This window comes from Apodemus sylvaticus, chromosome 3, assembly GCF_947179515.1.
Source record: "Apodemus sylvaticus chromosome 3, mApoSyl1.1, whole genome shotgun sequence".
NCBI lineage: Eukaryota > Metazoa > Chordata > Mammalia > Rodentia > Muridae > Apodemus > Apodemus sylvaticus.
The window spans coordinates 88,574,592-88,595,300 of record NC_067474.1 but is presented as its reverse complement, the minus strand read 5'-3'; the positions used below and the strand labels follow the sequence as shown (position 1 = coordinate 88,595,300).

The window sequence follows — 20,709 nt, the reverse complement described above, 5'->3', positions numbered from 1 at the left end:
TCATACAAGCAAATCGTTGCATTTGAACATATTTTCCCCACCCACTCCTGCCATTTGCATTTCCTCTCCTCAGGTATTCCTACTTTTACTTTGATATCATGCATATATTTTCATATATAAGAATGAGTTTATGTGTATGTATATAATCCAGGCTCTACAAATGACAGCAACTTTATACATGATATTTGTCTCTCTGAGTCTGACTTCCTTTGTTTAATGTCTAGTCATACTAATTTTCCTATAAGCCACAAAGATTTGTTCTTTATTCATGAATAAAATCTGTCACATGTATATATTTATGTATATACATATACTATACACACACTTATACCATACTTTTATTCATTAAAAATTCACAAACAGATTACATATCTTTGATATTATTATGTGCAGCCCTGCAATAACCATAAATATATAAATATATCTGACCTGTATTGATTTAGAGCACTTGGTATAGACCAGGAATGGTGTGGCTGTTTTTGTGCTAGTTCTGTTTTTGAGGTTTAGTTTTATAATCTTATTATTTTATATGCATGAGTGTGCTGCCTGTATGATTGTCTGTTCATGCAGCAATATGAATTCAGTGTTCAGAGAGGCCAGAATAAGGGTTTGGATCCCAGAACTGGAGTGACAGATCAATATTAAGTGGGCTTGTATTTAGAATTTAACCTAGGTCTTTTGGAAGAGAAGCCAGTGATCATAACCTCAAAGACACCCATCTTTCCAGCCCCACACTTTTCATTGTTTAGGAACTCCATGCTAATTTCTGTAATAGCTGAACTAATTTACATTCAAAAATTTAGTGATATTCTTAACAGGAATTGTTTTGAAGATTATGTGTATTTTTAATCATGCATCTCAGTGTATAGAGGACACCTTGTTTCTCAATATGTTGTCTTGTCATATATTTGTGGACTTACAGCATTTGAGAATTAAGATGTGCATATGTGATTGGAAATATATGGGTGAACTTCATATGTATGACATATTTATATTTAATAGGGTTATATATAATATATATAATATATATATATAATTATATAATAATGCAGGCTGACCTCAAACTCTTGATTCCCCTGCCTCAGTCTCCAGACAGCAGGGGTTTAAAGAAATACACAGCAATGCCTGGATCAGAATGTAGTTTTAATGGCATTCCTCATATAAGTCAATAGAGTTACAATTCTAGCAATAACAGTAATTTGAATATCAAGTATTTGTGTCACTTTTCACTAACTCACTTTTTGATATCACATCTGCAAATTAGAAATCTAATATCGATGTAAAATATCTATACTAGTCTCAGTCTTGACAATTCATATTGCAATATAGGCATATAATTTTAAGGGCTTAAGTCACATGCAAATCTACAGAACAAGAATGACATGTATTATATGAACGTGTGGTTGGTTATAGACAGCAGATAGATGATAGATAGGCAGATAGGCAGACAGACGGATAGATAGATAGATAGATAGATAGATAGATAGATAGATAGATAGATAGATAGATAGACAGACAGACAATATTAGCAAACATAGAGGATTGGACCTTCACTATCAAATTCTTGGAGATAAAATGAAAATTGGGCAGGCCCTTTGTTTGTTCCTTTTATCTTGTGATCAGCTCCTGTTGGGCTCTGCTTTTAGCATGGTTCATCTCAAGCTGACAGTGCTCTTGGGTGAGTATTATGCTCTCCTCCTCCGACTTTAATCTCCTCTTTGATGGCTCACCTCAGGTTAGTGAGAATGAAGACCTGAGTGTAAATCCCCTAGATGAAAGTTTTGGGAATGGTTGCTTCTCTGTGTTAGTGCACAGCTTGAAGCAAGAGTTAACAATAGCATCTTTCTTTTTTTGAAAGATGAGAAAATGGCTCAATATCCTAATATTAGAAGTTTTTGTCTAACTGTCTTAACAGCCTTATTTTTAATGCTCTCTATTTAATCTGTTTCACATGGAACTTGTTTTTCTCACTTATTGTTTAACTCTATCTCCCCTTGGAGCATGCAGTTTTTTTTTTTTCAGATGCATTGCTTGCAAAAAGTAAGTGTCCACACAAGTTTTTTTCTACTTTTAAAATATATAACTTAAAGAATAAAATTCATCTTATGGTTTTCATTGTATTAACAGGGATAATCAGTGATACTATTCTATAGCTCATACCTTGATTTCTTTTTCCTTTACTTTCCTCTTTTTCAAGCATTCTGCTTATATGAAATAAACATAAAAATATATTGTCCTGGTTAAATTAAATTATCTTAGTCAAAATGTGTCATGAACACATTTTAAATTAATTTATTTATCTTCCTCTCTCATTTTTCTTTCTGATTTTCTTTTTGTGACATGGTCTTGCTATATGTTCAGGATGGTCTCTTCCAGCCATGCCTTCTGAATTCTAAAATAAGTGTGCCTCACAGTGCTTGTTTTAGCACTTCTGGTTTTGTTGCATTTATTATTTCTTCTTCAGCTTTTAGGTTTTTATCAATTACATTTATTGTTTGAAGATTTTATATGTATGTAGTCTAATTACTCTTACCTTCTCTTACATCCTTCCTACCTATCAGACCTTCCCCCTACTTCATACAAGCCCTTTTCCTACATGCTTGTCCTCTTTGGCACCAGAGTGTGGACAACCAAAGGCAATGACACTACATCTCCTAGCATGTATCAGTATTCTACTGGTTCAGCATAATGGAGAACCCTGTGATCTACTGCATCCATGTCTTTTGGCGATTCCACTGTGTAAGCTCAGTGTAGGCAAAAACCTCTGCTGTGAGTTCAGCGTTCACTGGACATGTCATGCCCAGAGGAAAGTGTTTTCACGCTTTTCTCCATATTTCTGGCTCTTACATTCTTTCTGTTCTCTAGTCAAGATGTATGGTCGGTTTTAGGGCAAAATGTCTTTAGTGCTGGGAAGTCATTTCTGTTTTACTTGCAGCAATTTGAACAGCCCATATTCTTGAGCTTTGTTAAATTAGCATAGTGAAAACCAGATTTCCTTAGGGAATTTTCACAAACACTTACTTGCAGGTGGTTGCTTCTACCCCATATACTTCTTCCCCATCTCTATGGGCCCCAGCTGCACCCCTTCTCCATGGTGTTTTTCTCTCTATTTTCATATCACAAGTGCTGTATTACCATCCATGACCTCTTGTCTACAGGCTCTGCTCCTTTCAAAGAAGTCCCCTGTCTAGTTTCCCAATCTCTACCCTCACTCACCTCCCACCCCCCAAAAAAATGTTTATAGATAAGAATTAGAAACTAGGTCCACATGACATGTAAAGAATGTGCAGTATTTTACTTCCAACCGTGACTTACTTCATTTAATATAATATTTAACAGTTCCATTGAGTTTTCTGCGAGTCTTATAACCTCAGGTTTTTCTTTGGGGCTAATTATCATGCCATGGTGTGTCTGTACCATGTCTTCATTATTTCATCTATTGATAGATATCATGGCTATTTCATTTTTTACTATCATTAATAGAACAACACTAGACATACATGTGCAAGTAGGTATCTTTGTAGCAGGAGTGACACAACTCTGTCATATGGTATTTCTAATATTTAGCTTATTGAGACACTAAAGAACCATTTCCATGGTGGCTGCACCAGCTTCTACCTGCAGCAAAACTGAAGAAGCTCTCTGATCTCTCCTTAACAGTACATGTTAACTTTATTTTCTTTTTAATAATAACAATTCTAAATAAGGTGAGATATACTCTCAAAGTAGTTTTAATTTGTATTTTCCACATGGTAATGATTGATAAAAATTTTTTTAAAACTCTCTTTAAGTAAGAACTGCTCATTTGTATTTCTTTTGAGCACCTTGGGTTAACCTATAATTTTGGGGATGGGGGTGGGGGTAGATAATTTTTCAGTTCGTTATGTATTTTTGGTATTAACTTCTTGTCTGAAGTATATCTGACAAAAACTTCCTTTTGTTCTGTAGGCTGTCTGTCCTGATTATAGTTTCTCTTCTGTGCAAAACCTTTAATTTTCATCTACCCCTTTGTGTAAATCCTTTGTGTGGCTTCCTGTGCCATGGAGTTATTTTCAAAATATCTACATCTATGCCTCTATCCTGAAGTTGTCTCTTTATATTTTTTTCTAGCAGGTTTTAAGTTAAGGTTTTAAAAAAAACATTTGAGATTTTAAGTTAAGATTTTTGTTCCATTTTGAATTGATTTTTTTCATGTAAGATGGGTGTTAGAGATTTAATTTCTTTCTTCTTAAAGTTAATACCCAGTTTTAACTAACCATTTATTGAGTAGGCTTTTACCTACCTTGTGTTTACCACAGCTTTGTCAAAAATTAGCTTGTAAGTTTGCTCCTGGGTCCTCTTCTGAAGGAGAGAACAGTCTCCTGAAAGCTGTCCTCTGACTTCCACATAGGAAACACCACATCCATGTATGTATGACATGTGTATATATGTCTGCATGTGTGAGGGCACACACACATAACACATATAGACACATTTTAAAAAGAAGAGAATACAGGAAATTAAGGAACTACCTATCTGTACCATAACATACAGATAAAATAATTTAAACATTTAAAATAATTAATGAATTATACGAAGGTGTTCATTTCGGTCAACTTGAAAAGCCTGTGAGAATTAGCACTTAAGTGCATATCTGTAATCAGTCACAGTGGAGATGGGTCTCATAGGAACAGTGTGCGATAATGCATACATGGGACTAGAAAGAAAAGAGTTAATCATTCCTAAATAGTTTCCTGACAGATGACCTTGGATTTCATGCAGTTGACCGGCACAGTGCTTTCCTTGTGGAAACCGGTGTAATAAAGTTTATGATGGTTGTCTCCCTACTAAATACCATCCTATGGTTTGTCAGAATGTCATTGTTCTTTTTGAAGTTGTTCTATGTTCAATAGTTCATAAATGTTTCTGGGAAAAACCTGTACAGTTAATATTTACCCATGCATTCAAGAGGGACATGGCAGTCTGGGTGTCCCTGGACACATTTAACACAATTGAGAATCAAATGATCCAAGTGAGTTACTATATAACCCATTAAGAGAAATGACCATGCCTATTAAGATAAATACCATCTATCCTTCCAGGAAATAGATTTTTTTAAAGGAAGGAATTACTTCTAGGGCATGAAAGAAGTTAGATCAAACACTGCAGTTTTGCTTCCTTTAATCTGAGTCATTGCATTTTCCCTGAGAAAAGAAAGAAATGTTTAAAAGTTATGATTCTGTGTGCTGTAATATTCTTTTCTCTCTTTCCTGGTATGATGTATTATGGTAACTCTATCAAAGGGAACTTTCTCTAGACCACCGCTCGCCATGTCCTGGGAAAGCTGATTTGGCTTTGAAGGAGAGCTTATACATCAGTGTATATGCATTAGTACATATATTGTACATATATTACTATATGCTTATTAGTATATGCATGTATACATATACATTCATTTGCATCACATGCACTCATTACATCACACACACACACACACACACACCCACACACACACACACACACACTAACATTCTCTGATTTAAGTGAAAAATGAAATAAAGATCCAGGTGACATATACAACGGATCAGTTCTATCAGGAAACAAACGGGCAGGCCTTGACTCTGTCCCATGGGTTTTGTATAGACATCTAGAAAATTTGAAGCCTCATTTTCTAGCTTTGATAGCATACACTTGCCATCAGGAAAAACAAATGGAATCTGGTTTCCTCTTGCTGTGTAAACACTTTTTGCTTTATTTCTGAGTTAAATCTCAAAAACCTATACAATTTGCGCATTTGATTATAATTTCTTCATGCAGCCCATCATGAATTATCAACAAAGCTATAGAGCATATGCCTTTCTGTTCATATTTTAATGACATACCCTTCAGTTTCCCTGTGACTTTATGACTCTGGCTGAAATACATGCCCTTTCTTTAGTAAACACTCAGACATCATTTACTGGGCAGCCTCATAGCGATCATCACTAAGCAACTGAAGGAGCATCAATCTTGCAGTAAACAGAACAATACTCTCATGCTGTGGGGAGAGCAGCAGGACATGTTAGCTTTCTTTGTTAGTAAATTCAAGACAGGAATAACTTTCTTCTCTTGTCAAGTTCCTGTCACTTTGTTAAGAATTAGAGATTGTATGTTTCTCAAATTTATAACAATATGTCAGTCTATTACAACTAAATGAATATGAACAACTCTGGATTGTTTTTAATATGTAAAAAAAGAGGTTCCTTGTGTTGCTTTATCATCTTATCATTGGAAACTTGTATCTCTTTAATTGGCATGTCATATATTAAAATGTGACAGTCATGCATTATTCATAAGGAAAATTTTAATGCTGTGTCTTTATAGGAGTACAACTCGAACAATTCTCCATTTTATACAAGAGGCCTTTGACTGTCATGCTCTAATACTTCATGAATTTATTTTTCTTGGCTGCAAAGAAACTTTCCTGGAACATTCAGCTCTCTTCAGATTACAGAGATTTAACGACTAGATTGATAAAGCTGTATGTAAATGCATGATTATATGTAAGGCATTTTGGACAGATACCCAGGATTTCCAGGCAACACCATAATGGGTGTTCTGAACTCACATGTGTGAGGAGAAAACCATCTTTGCCTTTACCAAGGCAGATTATTTAAGGACACACATGGCTTAATACACTAGCCCCTTCTACCGATTTCTGAGGTTGAAGATGGGTCCATATCCACATGGTTAATGCTTGTTTAAGTTGAAAAAAGATTATCAAGACTTCATTTTGTGTTATAATTTAGCAGATACCTGAATAGAAAATCAATATAGGGTTTTAATTGTATTATTTCTCTAATATATGATTAACTGTAAACAAGACTACTTTATAAAAAGTATTTTTCTTGTATATGCCGAGACTGTCTTTTGAAATCTCACTCTTCTCAACTTCAGTTTGAAAGTTAAAGTATTTGTCTTACTTTTTATATGAATGTATTTATTTCCAGATCCAATGTGTTTTGTCTGTCATTGTCATCACAGCAAAACTGTTAGGTGTTAAACTATCTACTCAGAACATAGAAGAAATATCTGTTCAGGAATAATTTTCATTTAGAACAGTGTCGAATGGTTACATTTTGTTACCCATAAGATTTAGGGAAGAAAATCGATGATTTTGAAATTGTAGTAATCTCTAGTAAATTTTTTCAAACTGAATTTATCATATTACTGGAGAAACGTCAAGCGCTTCCACCTCTAGAAAAGGAACTACAGACAGCTGAGTGCTGGGCAAAGGAGAATCAACTTATCACAGGGATGAGGCCCTGACAGGTTCTCTAATCCACAGTACTCAGCCTTTCAAATATATGCATATGAACACAAAAATGGACAATGATTGTGTGTTTATATACTTGTGTATATTCATACACGTATACACATATATACACTCATACATACCTGTATATATGCATATATGATATGCACACATACATACATATGTGTGTACATGTATATATAGACATATTCGTAAATATATGTACACACATATGGAAAAATAAAGTAAAAGAGACTGTCATTTTGAGAGTGAACAGTTGCAAGAGAGATTTTTGGGAGGATAGCTGGAAGAAGCTGTTGGGAATAAAGGTCAGGATTAAGAGATATAATTATATTTTATTTAAAAAATATTTTTAAAATTTCAAAAAGTATAAAGTAAAAAAGATATAGTACTACTTCACTTAATTTTCCTGTATGTGGTTTAGGAAATTGAAACAATCCTAGTTGTCACAACTCAAGCACCTTTAACTGTTTCTAAGTCTTCAGTTCAGAATTGCCAATTCAACCTTTCATTGATATTTCTGATCTGGATAGTTTTATAAATATGTCATTTTTTTCATTTAGCATTTTTCTGATATTTATTCCAGATAATATTTGGGAATCTTTCTGAAGAATTATATTGGAATGCCATTATGTTTTCTATCACACAGCTTTGATCTATCCAATTCCTGATATTGCTAAATTTGCTTTCCAGACCAAGTTCGTTTTTATGAACTTTCTTCATTGTAAATCTATTAACGATTTCTTTATATTTAATACATTTTGTTTGGAAATATTTGAGGCTATATTAATACAGCTGTACTGCCATGAAATTTTTGATTTATACATTTATTTATAGTGGTATACAATCATTTCATTCAGCATGTTAAAATTGATCAGGCCAAATACTTTATTGACAATCAGATTGACCCACATTTAGCCCCTTCATGCAGTCATCTGTGTAGTTTTGTATATCTTGACCATTTATTGTGTATTTTCTTGTTCAAGAAGATGGCTCTATCTATTTTCCTTCCTTGTTCCAATGAGTGAAATATTGAAAGATTGAATCTGCCATCCCCAAGATGCTCAGTTTTCCTTCACTAGAGGACAGCAGATATAACCATTACTATTCTTTATTGCTTTTCCTTCCCTCTTGCTTCACAAAACTGGGAAATATGTTTGATTTGTTACAGTAAATGACTTAATGTATGTAGGCACACTCATTTACAGTTGCATCAATTTCTAATCTATTTGTGTATATTCAAAACTATAACCCAATACTTCAGTTCCTACTCAATACTTTATGCTCGATTCTGACTTTCTTTTTAATAAATCATCTGAGAGCTTAAAGAAATGTTCATTGTTTGTCTGTAGTAAAATGTTGGTAACAGTCAGGACAAATGGCTTCCTCAGCTTTGTTTTAAGCTTGTTTAGAATAAACTAGTGCATAATGGAGAACGGAGTCAAAAGTGCTGTGCCTTTTGGTGGCCGTTGCTATCCTTTTGGCTCTCTTTGTACAACAAAGTATAATCAAACTGAAAACAATCAAAAATCTGAATTGTAGCTCTACTTCTCTAAAAATAATCAAATTAATGATTTGAAATAAATCTCTCTAGTGTGAGGGTCATCTTAGCATTCAGAAGGAAATGAGCATGATGGGGTGCACTGATTATTGTGCAGCATGATTCTTAATGAAAATAAATTGATTAAATAAAGCACATTTTAGAAAGTAGACTTTTGTTATCTTCATGAAAGAATGGCAGGCCTCACTGTATTTTCTGTTTATATCAATGAGGAAGTATTGTTCATACTTTTAGGTAGTAAGTTTGGGAAATTTTTCTTCTATTAATTTTTCTGTTTCTTCTAAGTTCATCTGACTCTAAATGACAAAGGAATGATTGTTGTCTAAAGCAACATAGTAATATTGGTACAAGTTACTGAGTTATTGACACGTAAAATTGCATTCACCACATTCTGACAATAACCTAGTCTAACTGGGATTGGTGTTCTGCTATGCAGTCATTAGTTTGTAATTTGTGGGATAATTGCATACATTGCTTCCCAACAAGTTTGCTTTATTCTATGCCAAAATTGCTTTGTAAAATCTTAAATATATGAAAAGTATTTCATAAACTTGAACTTTGCTCTCGATTTCTGTGAGGTCAGCTATTGCTGTACTAAATTTTAGTAGCAACTACTGTAGAAGCTTCTTAATATCTACATTCTATTATTATGGTTTACATTTATCAAGTGTGTGTGTGTGTGTATGTGTGTGTGTGTGTGTGTGTATGTGTGAATACAGTTGTACCCATGCTATGGTACATGTGAAGAACAAAAATCAATGCCCAGACATCTTCTCTCATTCTACCATGTATTCTCAGCATCTGAATTTCAGGCATATGTCTTGGTGACAAGCAACCTAACCTGCTGAGCCATCTCTTCAGCTCAGATTCTTTATTCACATGTGGCATAGTCATAAGAAAAGAAAAAACATTACTAACTGTTCAACACAGTAAGAATCCTTAAAGCAAAGAGGACTTTTTAATAATTATTCATTGCATCTCTGTCATAATTAGACTTAAGGCCATATGTTTAATATGTTTGTTACAAAATTAATTTGAAATATTAATAAGTAGGACATTTTTCCTCTAATTCTTATGTTTTTTTTCCCTTGAGAGAGACTAGCCTTACAGTTAGAAGCTACTTTATTTGTAAATTTTTCTTAATTTCATTCATTAAGCATCATTTTGATAATGACTCAGCAGTTCAGCTTTATTAGGAAACTAATTTTGATTTTATTTTGTTGCTTTACCACTTGAAGAATTGCTGATATGTGAACAATACGGCCATGATGTCACATCACACAGATTCCCTGCTGTCTTGTGGAAAACTGAAAAACAAAACCTTGTTCACGTAGGTTTGCTTAAGAAAAGAATAATGAATGATTCATCTCTCCACTTCCAGGACTGTATTCTAGAAATAAAACATTTTCTGTTTGTAGCCTGATAGTCTGGTTTATCTTGAAAAATAATTGAAGCACATTGATGTTTCCCAAAGTTGCAGACATCACTCCTCTTTTTATTCCATGATATTGTGACAGTTTCTTCATGCAGAAACAATTAGTCATGTGTAGAGATCCTTGTAAGGCTTAAAGTAATACAATGAATATGTTTTGGCTTCTCACATGTTGCTGGATATGTAAACTGTTTACAAAAAAACCTGCAATTTTGCTGTCTGGTTACAAAAGACATAAAACCATTTACTGTCCTCCAAAAAAACCTCAAAGATACAGACACAGTGAATTTAGGATCAATAGGCAATGTATTTGATGTTTCTCATGTGTTTCATAGTCTTTCATGTCTCATGTGTCTTTTAACTTCACCTCTACCTAAAAATCAATGGTAACTTAATAAGGACTCAATTGGTACATGTCTAAATAAGGAGATTTGAAGCATAGGAAATTTGAAAAAATACTATCACATGCTATGTGAGGGTAATGTCTAATATTTTCGTCTTAAAACATAAGAGATGCCCAAGTATTGTGTTTTCCAATGTGCTTATATTGAGCAGGCACTGGGTAAGAGGCCATCACTATTCATGATGCATACTTATTTTATGACAAGCACTTAGCATACAATGTAGTGTTAAATAATTATAAATGAGTACTACCCCTCCAGGCCTCTGTACCAAGTACCGTTGGGTCTCATTCAGGGCTTAGGGCTGCCTCTGGGCTCTCACTCTGCACCTGAGCCATCTCATAGCATCCCAGGTGTGTTGTCTCTCTGCCATAGACTCTGTAAAAGGGTGGGAGTGCCATGCTTCTGCTCCACACCCACTCCTTCCAAGATTCTAAGAAATTCCTCCATTGGGTCACAGGGATGTGGCTAACTGACTGAATTCTACATGGTTGATGGAAAAGCAGCACCCACACACATACCTCTAACCATCATTCATTTATACCATGGATGGCACACACTCTTTATAAACAGGTAAATATAAAACCTATCATTTTATTTTAAAAAGTCACTCTTGGATATATGTATCCCAATGGTTACACTACTGCATGGTAAGTGTCAGGTCCTAGCTTGATTTCCTAGTACCACTATAATTAAATAACAAAGAATGGAAGAAATATAAAATGAACAAACAAAACCCAGCTATATAGAACTCTTCATATGACCCATTCCTAATGAATATTTAATTTCATTTTTTGAATTATAAAAACAGAAACCTCATGATATAAAGAAGAAAAGAATTTTGACCAGTCAGTTGTAGCAGACACCTTTAATTCCATCACTTGGGAAGCAGAGGCAGGTAGATTTCTGAGGTTCGTGTCTACCCTTGTCTACAAAACAAGTTCCAGGGCTACACAGAGGAAGCCTGCCTTGAAAAAATGAACAGCCAAACCAAATAAAAACAAAAAAGGGAAAGAAAATAATTTGGTTTTGATATTTTCAGTCATTTGTAATATGATATCCAAGATATTTCGGTCAATGTATGAAATCTACCTGTTCAGAACTGAAAGAAGAGAATCAGCTCTGTAGAAGTTTGAAGAGAGAACTGCTCTCAAAACATAGCTGAGCCTTGTTATTCCGGAGTCCCTGATTTGTGTGTATTGTTTCCTGTCTTTCGGTTTATGGAGGCCACTTGTATCATAGCAAATCTCTGGGTCACATGCTTTTATTCTTTACTGTGCGGTTACTGGAGCTTGGCTACTGTTGACACAAAGCACTGATGTCCGGCAGTGTGAGCACTCCTCTTCTATTATCTCATTCTGCCCTCTGTCCTTTGGACTGGAGACTTATTGTTCCCTCAGTTTGTTATTGTTTGGACAATAATTTAATAAAACAATACAGAGATTGTCTGGATTCCTATATGCTCAGTGCCTAGCTCAGTTTGGCACAGGAAGGTTATCATTAGATATCTCTAAAATGAATTATACCCTTTCCTGAGCATCTGGGAGCTGTAATAATTAAAATTTTTCTTTTTTCTACAGCATGTTCATGTGACTTCCAGAAATATAATATTTTATCACTTTATTTTAATGTCTTAACACCATTGTTTACTTAACATCTCCATGAGAATCTATAGCTCTTCTCATGTATAAAAAGTTGATAACTTATATGCTGTATAGAATAGTAAATGTTTCTTCATCAGTTAGGGTTTCTCTCTCTAATATTGGTGGAGCGTCCACATGTACATGAGAGCTTTTATTACTTTTGTTTAGGAAAGCAGTATATTATCAACATTACATACCAATGCAATTTTTCTTCATTTTTCCTTCTTCCTCTTTCTCTCCTTTCTCCCTCACTCCCTTCAGTCCCTCTTTCCTCATTTTCATCTTGAGCATTGAAATCACAGGTGTGGTCACAACACCTGGCTCCTTGTATTGTTTATAACAAAAACTTTGCCAGCTGGGTCGTTTCCCCTTTCTAAGTCATGATTCACTTCAGTTCTCTATAAGGTGCTCATATATTCCTAACGCCATACGACACCCAGGAAAACACAAACTTTGCTCGGGTCAGTTAACCTGGATTCAGTGTTTGCCTCACGTGCATGTGGCTCATGTACTTATTTTTAATTTGTAATGAGTTCGAATGCCAGAAACTGTATTATTCTCTGGATAGGAAGCAATAAGTCTGGATGCACATTCTACTCTCTGCTCGTAGGTAGCACAGTGTTCCTATGTTTTGTCATGTGACTCTAGTTTTGATTTTTAGAAGCCAACAGCAAATTCATGCAGGGAAGTTTTCTATAAAAAGACATTGGAATTTAATTGCTGCTTCTCCTGCAGCCACTGTAATGAGTTAAGGAATCACTTGCACAGTGGACCTCTCTACTCATCAGAATTGTCTGTAGACTTAAATAAACCAGTTGGGAAACGGGCGTGAAGAGTCATTCTGTGAGCCTGCAAGTCCATCCCTGCTCAGTATACGAACAGAAAATATAAAAGAGCATGCTTCACAGATAGAAGACAAAAACAGCCACAAATTTACTCAAGAATGGATAACAGTCTAAAGGAGTGATAGGTTGCAACCTTTTAGGAAAATAGAAATGCTTTCTGAATAAATGCTGATATGGTTGATATAAGATCCTAAATATGACAGATTGTAGGTGCTTACAGGAGAGTTATAAGGGAAAGAACACAAAGTCCCCACACCTCCCTCTCTTGGCTTCATGAGTTCATGTATTTAATAATTGCAGTAAGGTGTGTTTTGTTTTGCCCTCAGAAAACTGAATTCTGGGGGCAGATTTTCCAAGAAAAGCTGTTCACCTCTCTCTAAAGATGATGCTTTTACTTTATTGTAATATCACTCATCTTAGTCTCTCTTCTATTGCTGTGAAAAAACTTCATAAGAAAAGCAAATTAAAAATGAAAACATTCATGGGACTCCTGTTTCCAGAGAGTTAGAGTATAGCTTAGGCATGGCAGCAGGAACAGATGAGAGTTTACATCTAGAACCCTAAGTGCAAGGCTGAAACCTTAAAATACAACCCTTGTGACACAGGTCCTCCCACAAGTCAATACCACCTAATCATTCTCAAACAGTTCCACCAACTGGAGACCAAGCGTATGAGGTGATAGGGGGCCATTCTCATATTCTCAGTCAAAACACCATACTATTCTTGGTAAAGTTTTTGTTTTGTTTTGTTTTGTTTTTTTGTTTTTTGGTCAATGAACTATGACTGTTTGGGAAACAACATATTTTGATGGTTCTTATGAGAAAGCATACCAGTAATTCAAGGGCATGAACATGTTGGTGACATACCTGGTACATTGGATTTTTTGATTGTTTGATTTTCAAAGACCATGACAAACAATCCTTCAGTAACAACTCCATTAAATTAGTAAAATGCCAAAAATACACTTTGCAAAACCTCTAACAATATTAGGCAATAAGAATTCCTCAAGGCCACCTCTGGCCAAAGCAGATGATTTAGAGTTCTGTGGTTTCCTTTTAAATGGGAAAGGTTCAGTGCTTCTGGAATTGAAGTGAAAGTACAAGCCTTCCTCTAGTCATTTACAGATGAACAATGAAAGCAGATTAACCCAGAAAATTATACAATCGCCCTTACATTATCACTAAGATATGCCCAAAGCTTAACTCACTATAAAACAGTGATATTCTTTTAGTCATCGATATCTTTCAACTCCTACTTATACTAAGTTCAAGAGCAATACTAAATTAATTCTGCAAAATGGTGACATTCTTCACATTTCTATTTCTTTAGTGTAACTGAAACTTTCCTATCAGCATATTTCATTAAGACATGAATAGAGTCAGAGAGTGTGCTGTATTTCCATGCCTGCTTCAACTGGCATCCCAAACTCTCTCTCTCTCTCTCTCTCTCTCTCTCTCTCTGTGTGTGTGTGTGTGTGTGTGTGTGTGTGTGTGTGTGTGTATGCCTGTGTGCATGCACACATTCTCAATTCACTGATCACAAGTGTGTATTCATCTGCCCTTTAATGGCCTCTCAAAGCGGCAGACCAAATGGTTTCCTGAAGGTCAAGTCTGATTTAAATTGTTGATGAATTAGGAGATAATTCTGCATGATTGAATATTAATACAGCACAGTGATAAGTAAGGCAGTTTAAACCTTAATGAGCACATTAATGAATAGGACAAAATGTTTTTCTTTTCACCTCGTGTAAGTTTAAAAGTGCTAACATGGATGGTTTGTTAATTTTTGGTAGCTGCCTTTCCCTAAGAGTGTTTACTTGGTTAAGGTGTTAATGGTACTGATTTGATGCTCAAGTTTCTATTGACTTGATAAACTGTCAAAACTTGTTATCAAGTGGCCAAGGCTGTTTTATATAAATTACTAATAAATATAAAGGATAAAAAGGCAATTAACATCTCCTAAACTATACCCACTGTGATAAGCATTCAATTAGAAATTTCATTATTCCTACCGTCTATTTTATGTTGAATACTGAATTTTATTGCCAAATACCTGACAGTCAAGTTGGAAGCAAGCCCCATCTGTCAGCTTGTAACAGCTCTGGCTGTTTGAATCTGCTACATTGTGATGTTTCTCATGAAAATTTAATGAAGATAGTAGATTCAAAGGGGTTCTGTGTAAGGAAGGGAGCTGGATAGAATTTAATTACCCTTATTAAGACTAAGAAAGAAATTCTCTTTACATACCTTTGTAGATTAATATGCAAGGAAGGTATTGGTTGGCATGGACTCATGTACTTGTGTGCAGGAAAAGGGGGCTCTAGCGTGTCCTTCTTGAGCCTAAAGGGAAAGAAAGCAGATGCAAATGTGCTTGTCTGCTCAGGAGGCCAAAGCCCAGGCTTCAAGTTATCTCCAAGATGAGGGCTTCATTCCCCATAGACAGTTATTAAATCAGATTCCCGAGGGAAGTACCTTTACTAAGTGCCTGTGACATGGTACATGGATGACTCTGACTATTGGCCTGGCTCTTTAAAGAGATACACATGTGAAAGGGAATTGATCAGCAAAGCAACATAGATACTTCTGCAGTCAACTGGTAGATATATACCCAGTGGGAAGATGTAGTGCGCTGTGGAATGTAGCCCACTCAGAAACCCCAAGTTGTGTGCTTACAATTAATAACTTAACTTGGTTGCCAAAAAATGAAAACCAAAAAAAATCTAAGTCTAAGATATGTTTTCAGAGATAAGTGCAAAGTCAGTTGCACTTTTAAACAGAAAAAGCCAATTACTTTTAAAACTTGAAGCAGTTTTTGGTCAATAGCTGCAAAGTAAGATGTTTAATAATATATACAATTTAGAATTATTGATCTCCTGCTTTGTTTACTTGTTTGTTTCCTCAAATAACATTAGAACTATGCCATACATATAAGTGTATTGGCAAAACTTATGAAGACATAAGGGATACCTCAAGAAATTCAATTGAAATAGATTTTAAATTAGCACAACCCTATTCTCCAGGTACTCCCTATCCCAGTTTTCATTTTTAATTTTCCTTTTGTGATTTGAAAATCATTTTGAAAGGTCTAACCACTGACACTTGTCTACTATAGACTTCTACTTAATTGGCTGAGGATGGATAGGATTGTGAAGAGTTGAAGAAATAGTATGATACGGCTTTATCTTTCAACTTAATTACATTTCATTAAAATTAACTGTTATTATTTGTTTGTTAGTTTGATTTACTTATACATCCATTCAATCTCCACATACCTGGCCTGACAAGAAATAGACTATCCTAACTGCAAGTGTCAAACATGAATGGACATATCTTGGATACCCAAAGTTTGTGTTTAGAACTGTTAATCCAACTGCTTTCTCTTGCAGTGGACTAGGATTATTCACCCAACGTTCCCATTTGCTGGTACCATTTGACATTCTTTCAGGAATCTGAACAGTCTTGAACTATTCTGGTTACTTCTTTCCAGAAATTCTTAGGCTTGCAACTCACAGGCATTTAACCACCACGTTATTGTTATGTCAGGTGATTAGGATGTAAATAAGACGTGTAGGAACTCATGTTACACAGAGATAATGGTATATTTACTTGCTTGGCACCCTGGTAGCTTTAGTGAAGAAAAGATGAAATGTGTTTCAAGGAGTTTGGAAAAGCTTTTAGAATAAGTTGAGCTCAAGTGAGGGGCTTCCTCTACACAGGCAAGGGAGCTGATTTAGCAGAGTTGGGACACTGAAGTATAGGAGATTGAATCATACCAAGGCTATAGAGAAAATGCAGAAAAGATGCATAGGGCCAACAGACTATATGGGAAAGTCATCAGAGTGCAGATTCTGCAGTAGGAGGTAGACTGTTGCCTGTTTACAAGTTTCAGATTGACTCCCCTGGGTCACTGGAGATGGTGGTAGCTGAGAAGAAGTCACATGCCTTACTCATAATTTCTCACTGTGTTTTTTGTACTTGTATATATGCTTGTAAGTTAGTTCATAATTAACTCTTTCAGTGTTCACGAGGAAATGTATTCCATTTTTAGTCTTCACATTAATTAATATTTTAATGTGTGAATAAAAAAAAAACAGTGGTTCAAACTAAAGAGTCCTCATGGAGGGATCCATGGCTCCAGATGCATATGTAGCAGAGGATGGCCTTATTGGACATCAAAGGGAGAAGACCTTGGCCCTGAAAAGGCTCGATGCCCCAGTATAGGAGAGTGCCAGGATGGGGAAGCAAGAGTGGGTGAATTCGTGAGCAGGGGAGAGGGGATGGGTTAGGGGATTTTCGGGGGGCGGGGGGAGGCAGGAAAGGGGACAATATTTGAAATGTAAGTAAAGAATATATCTAATAAAAAATACAAACTAAAAACCAAAAGCAAAAACAAAAAAATAAAACAAAAAACCAGTGGCTACAGTAGTCCTGTATGTGCAGCTTTATTTGGAGCTTTAAGAAGTATATCCCCTTGGAGTAGAGATAGCTTGATATGTTTCATTCATTGCTGCTTAATGCCCTTACATTCTGCTGGATCCTGTAACTTGCTACTGTTACCACCTGTCTAAAGAACAACAAAATTTCTCTTCCTTTTTGCTAGTTGTCAAACTTTTCTTCCTAAAGATCCACCGAAGGCACTTCCCCTTGGTAGCTGCACTGGTGTGGCCATTACCTGCCCCTCTGTGCTCCTGGGGTGCTCTGCTGTCCCCTTACCATAGTCTTTACTACACAATGAGCTATTTGTTAGTGCAATGCCTTCCCACATAGATTGGGTACATCACTGGCTGGAAATAACCCTGCTACTGTGTCCTAATCTAATAGCACAACAGTGTACGGTTTATGTTTAGTTCTCCACGAAGGTTGAATAAATAAAGGAGCAGATTTACGCCAGATAATGAATTTGCAACATTATCCTTGTTGAAATAATTGTGTTATCTTTTGTCTTGCAGAGGATCAGATTCCTAGGGGTTTCCCTACGATTGATATGGGCCCACAGTTGAAGGTGGTGGAACGGACCCGTACTGCCACCATGCTTTGTGCAGCCAGCGGTAATCCGGATCCAGAAATCACTTGGTTTAAAGATTTCTTACCTGTCGACACAAGCAACAACAATGGTCGTATTAAGCAGTTACGATCAGGTAGGGTCTTGTCACTGTTTCTACTAACTTCTGGACAATTTTTTTTTTAAAAAATACCCTTCTCTTTCTTCATTCTTTAATTTTAATTTAATTTTTATTTTTTATTATTTAGGTATTGATTTACCTCCCTCTTCTCTTTCTCTGTTATTTAATATGTTGTCCATGTTTGTGAGGTCATGGGCTCGTCCAGAATCTGTCTTCCCTTGGTGTGTTTTGCGGCTTCTGTTTAATCCATATTGCTCACTGCTGTGACTGTATTCTTAATAATTTTTAATTTACTGCTTTTTCTGCGGTATTTGATGAATTCATTTTCTCTTCTTTCTTCTTTCTTCATTTTCTTTTGAAACAAATTTATTTCCACATTGAATTTCATTCTAAACTTGCAAAGCGCTCCAGTGGCTATTTCCGTATGAAAATGTTCATATTAAACCTGAAAATAATTCAGTTGTACTCAAGTGTATTTTCTGCTTTCTTTTCTACATTTAAACTCATCCAGGTAGTAATCATTAGTGAGTTTGGGCACATCTACTTTCTTTTCACTAATACACAATACACAGAAACGTGGATTCCTGAGTGACCAGATCAATTTTTTAAGGTCCTTCTCTATGTACCAGTGAAAGTAAGGGATTTGATTGACCCCATTTCTGTGTTATTGTTAGTGACCTTGGCCCACACAGTAGCTGTGGCAGTATGAGCCCATGCTCGAGGGCTTTGAACCCTCCAGTGACTGGATCTACACAAGTCTGCTTTGGTGTAGACTTCAGCTTTGGCCGTTTTCTTTCTCTTTACTCCAACTCTGTGTCCCGGTCTCATCCTAGGTTATTCCTTTGCTTTCTATACATTAAAATAGAAAACGTTCTAAATTTCTTTGAGCCTGTCCCTAGGCAATTTCAGAGAAATGTATACTAATAATCTCTGTGCTGTGACGTTGGTAATAATATTGATATAAAATTCTAAATTGTTAACTGGCTGTCTTCCCAGAATTCTCAGCTTTTGACCTGTCCTGTGATGTTAAAGCGTCTTGTTAACTGGCTCTTTTGCTTGTTGTCAGCAGAATTGTATAGATTAGCATTCTGTTATTGTAAATAATTATTCACATGTAACATAGATGATTTAGTGTAATAAAGCTTTAACTCTGAAAAATTTGTACCAAATTATGAGGAATATAATAATATTTTTATGCTGTCTTTCTTCTCTCCGTATTTAAATCTCCAGAATCTATTGGTAAGTGCTTAGTTCTGAAGCGCACTTCACCCCCACTAATTTCCATATTCAGAATATGATTATTATTATTAATAATAAAATGCATGGCATGCATTTTACTAACTGTCAGTGTAGGCACCAGATCTCTGTAGTGGCGCACACATGCTTACCTCCACAGAACTGTTTATCTAAAGAACACTGTATAAATAAATAAAATAGTACACAAGTTAATCACACAATTTTAGCATAATGAGTAGCATAAGATTCCAATCCTGAGTGTTTGATTCCAGCTAGTTTGTAGTATTTCCTCAAATAGTATATATATACATGTTTATATATATATATACTTAACTAGCTTAGCTAGTATTTTCCTAAACTATGTCATTAAAAATGCTGTCTAGTTCTTCTTTTAAGGATACAAAAATTATAAGATATACTTCTAACCCTATGTGACCCCAGACTTAAGAACTCAGTTGCTTCTCTGAAAAAGGCAATTCTATCTACTATGACCTTTGCCCTCTGTGGTTTAATGCACTACCTTGCTTTTACGATCTAATGATATGATCTAATAATATATTCCTGTTTGCCAGTATAGTAATTCAAGTTTCTTTTAAGACCTTATTTAATCTGTAAATCTAATCGAATTCTTCTCCCCAGCCCTAGCCCCCCTCTTCTCGTACTAATGCTTCTTCTTTCTAATCTTATTTGCATTCATATTATCCACCCAGGTGGTACACCAATAAGAGGTAAGAATGCTGACCTAACGTTCACAGAATGATCTTGCTCATTCTCCCTGTCCTCTCATCTCTCTCATTTCTGTCCTGTTTTCAGACCCATTCCCATAATGTCCATCAACCTGATTTCTTTCCCTCCGTTTGGTTATGATTCGTGACTCTCACATCGTGGACTTTCCTTTTCCTTTTTCTCTTTGTTTTGTTCATTTCTTTATTTATGAAAATGATTATTTAAGTTGTGATATGCTTCAAAGAAAGCATATCCAGGTCTTTAGACCACAGACCAGTCACAGCTTACCATCTGTCCCTCTTTTTATTTTTATTTTTCCTTTTCTTCTTCCTTTTTCTTTTTTCTCTTTTTTTCCTTTTTTTCTTCTTCTTTTACCTTTTTTTTGTCCAACTGGAGAAAAAAAAAGATCATTTTTTTCTTCCTTAGCTGTTCTTGTTCTGGACCAAAGC

At 35.4% G+C, this 20,709-nt stretch overlaps 1 protein-coding gene across 1 annotated transcript in view; it reads left to right on the top strand.

The window, feature by feature from the left end:
- Positions 1-20,709, top strand: part of Ptprd (protein tyrosine phosphatase receptor type D) — a 511,224-nt gene that overhangs the window by 292,923 nt on the left and 197,592 nt on the right. Inside the window, exon 5 of the mRNA XM_052176673.1 lies at positions 18,125-18,313. Within this exon, the coding sequence (XP_052032633.1) occupies positions 18,125-18,313 (189 nt within the window). The remainder of the gene's footprint in view (positions 1-18,124; positions 18,314-20,709) is intronic.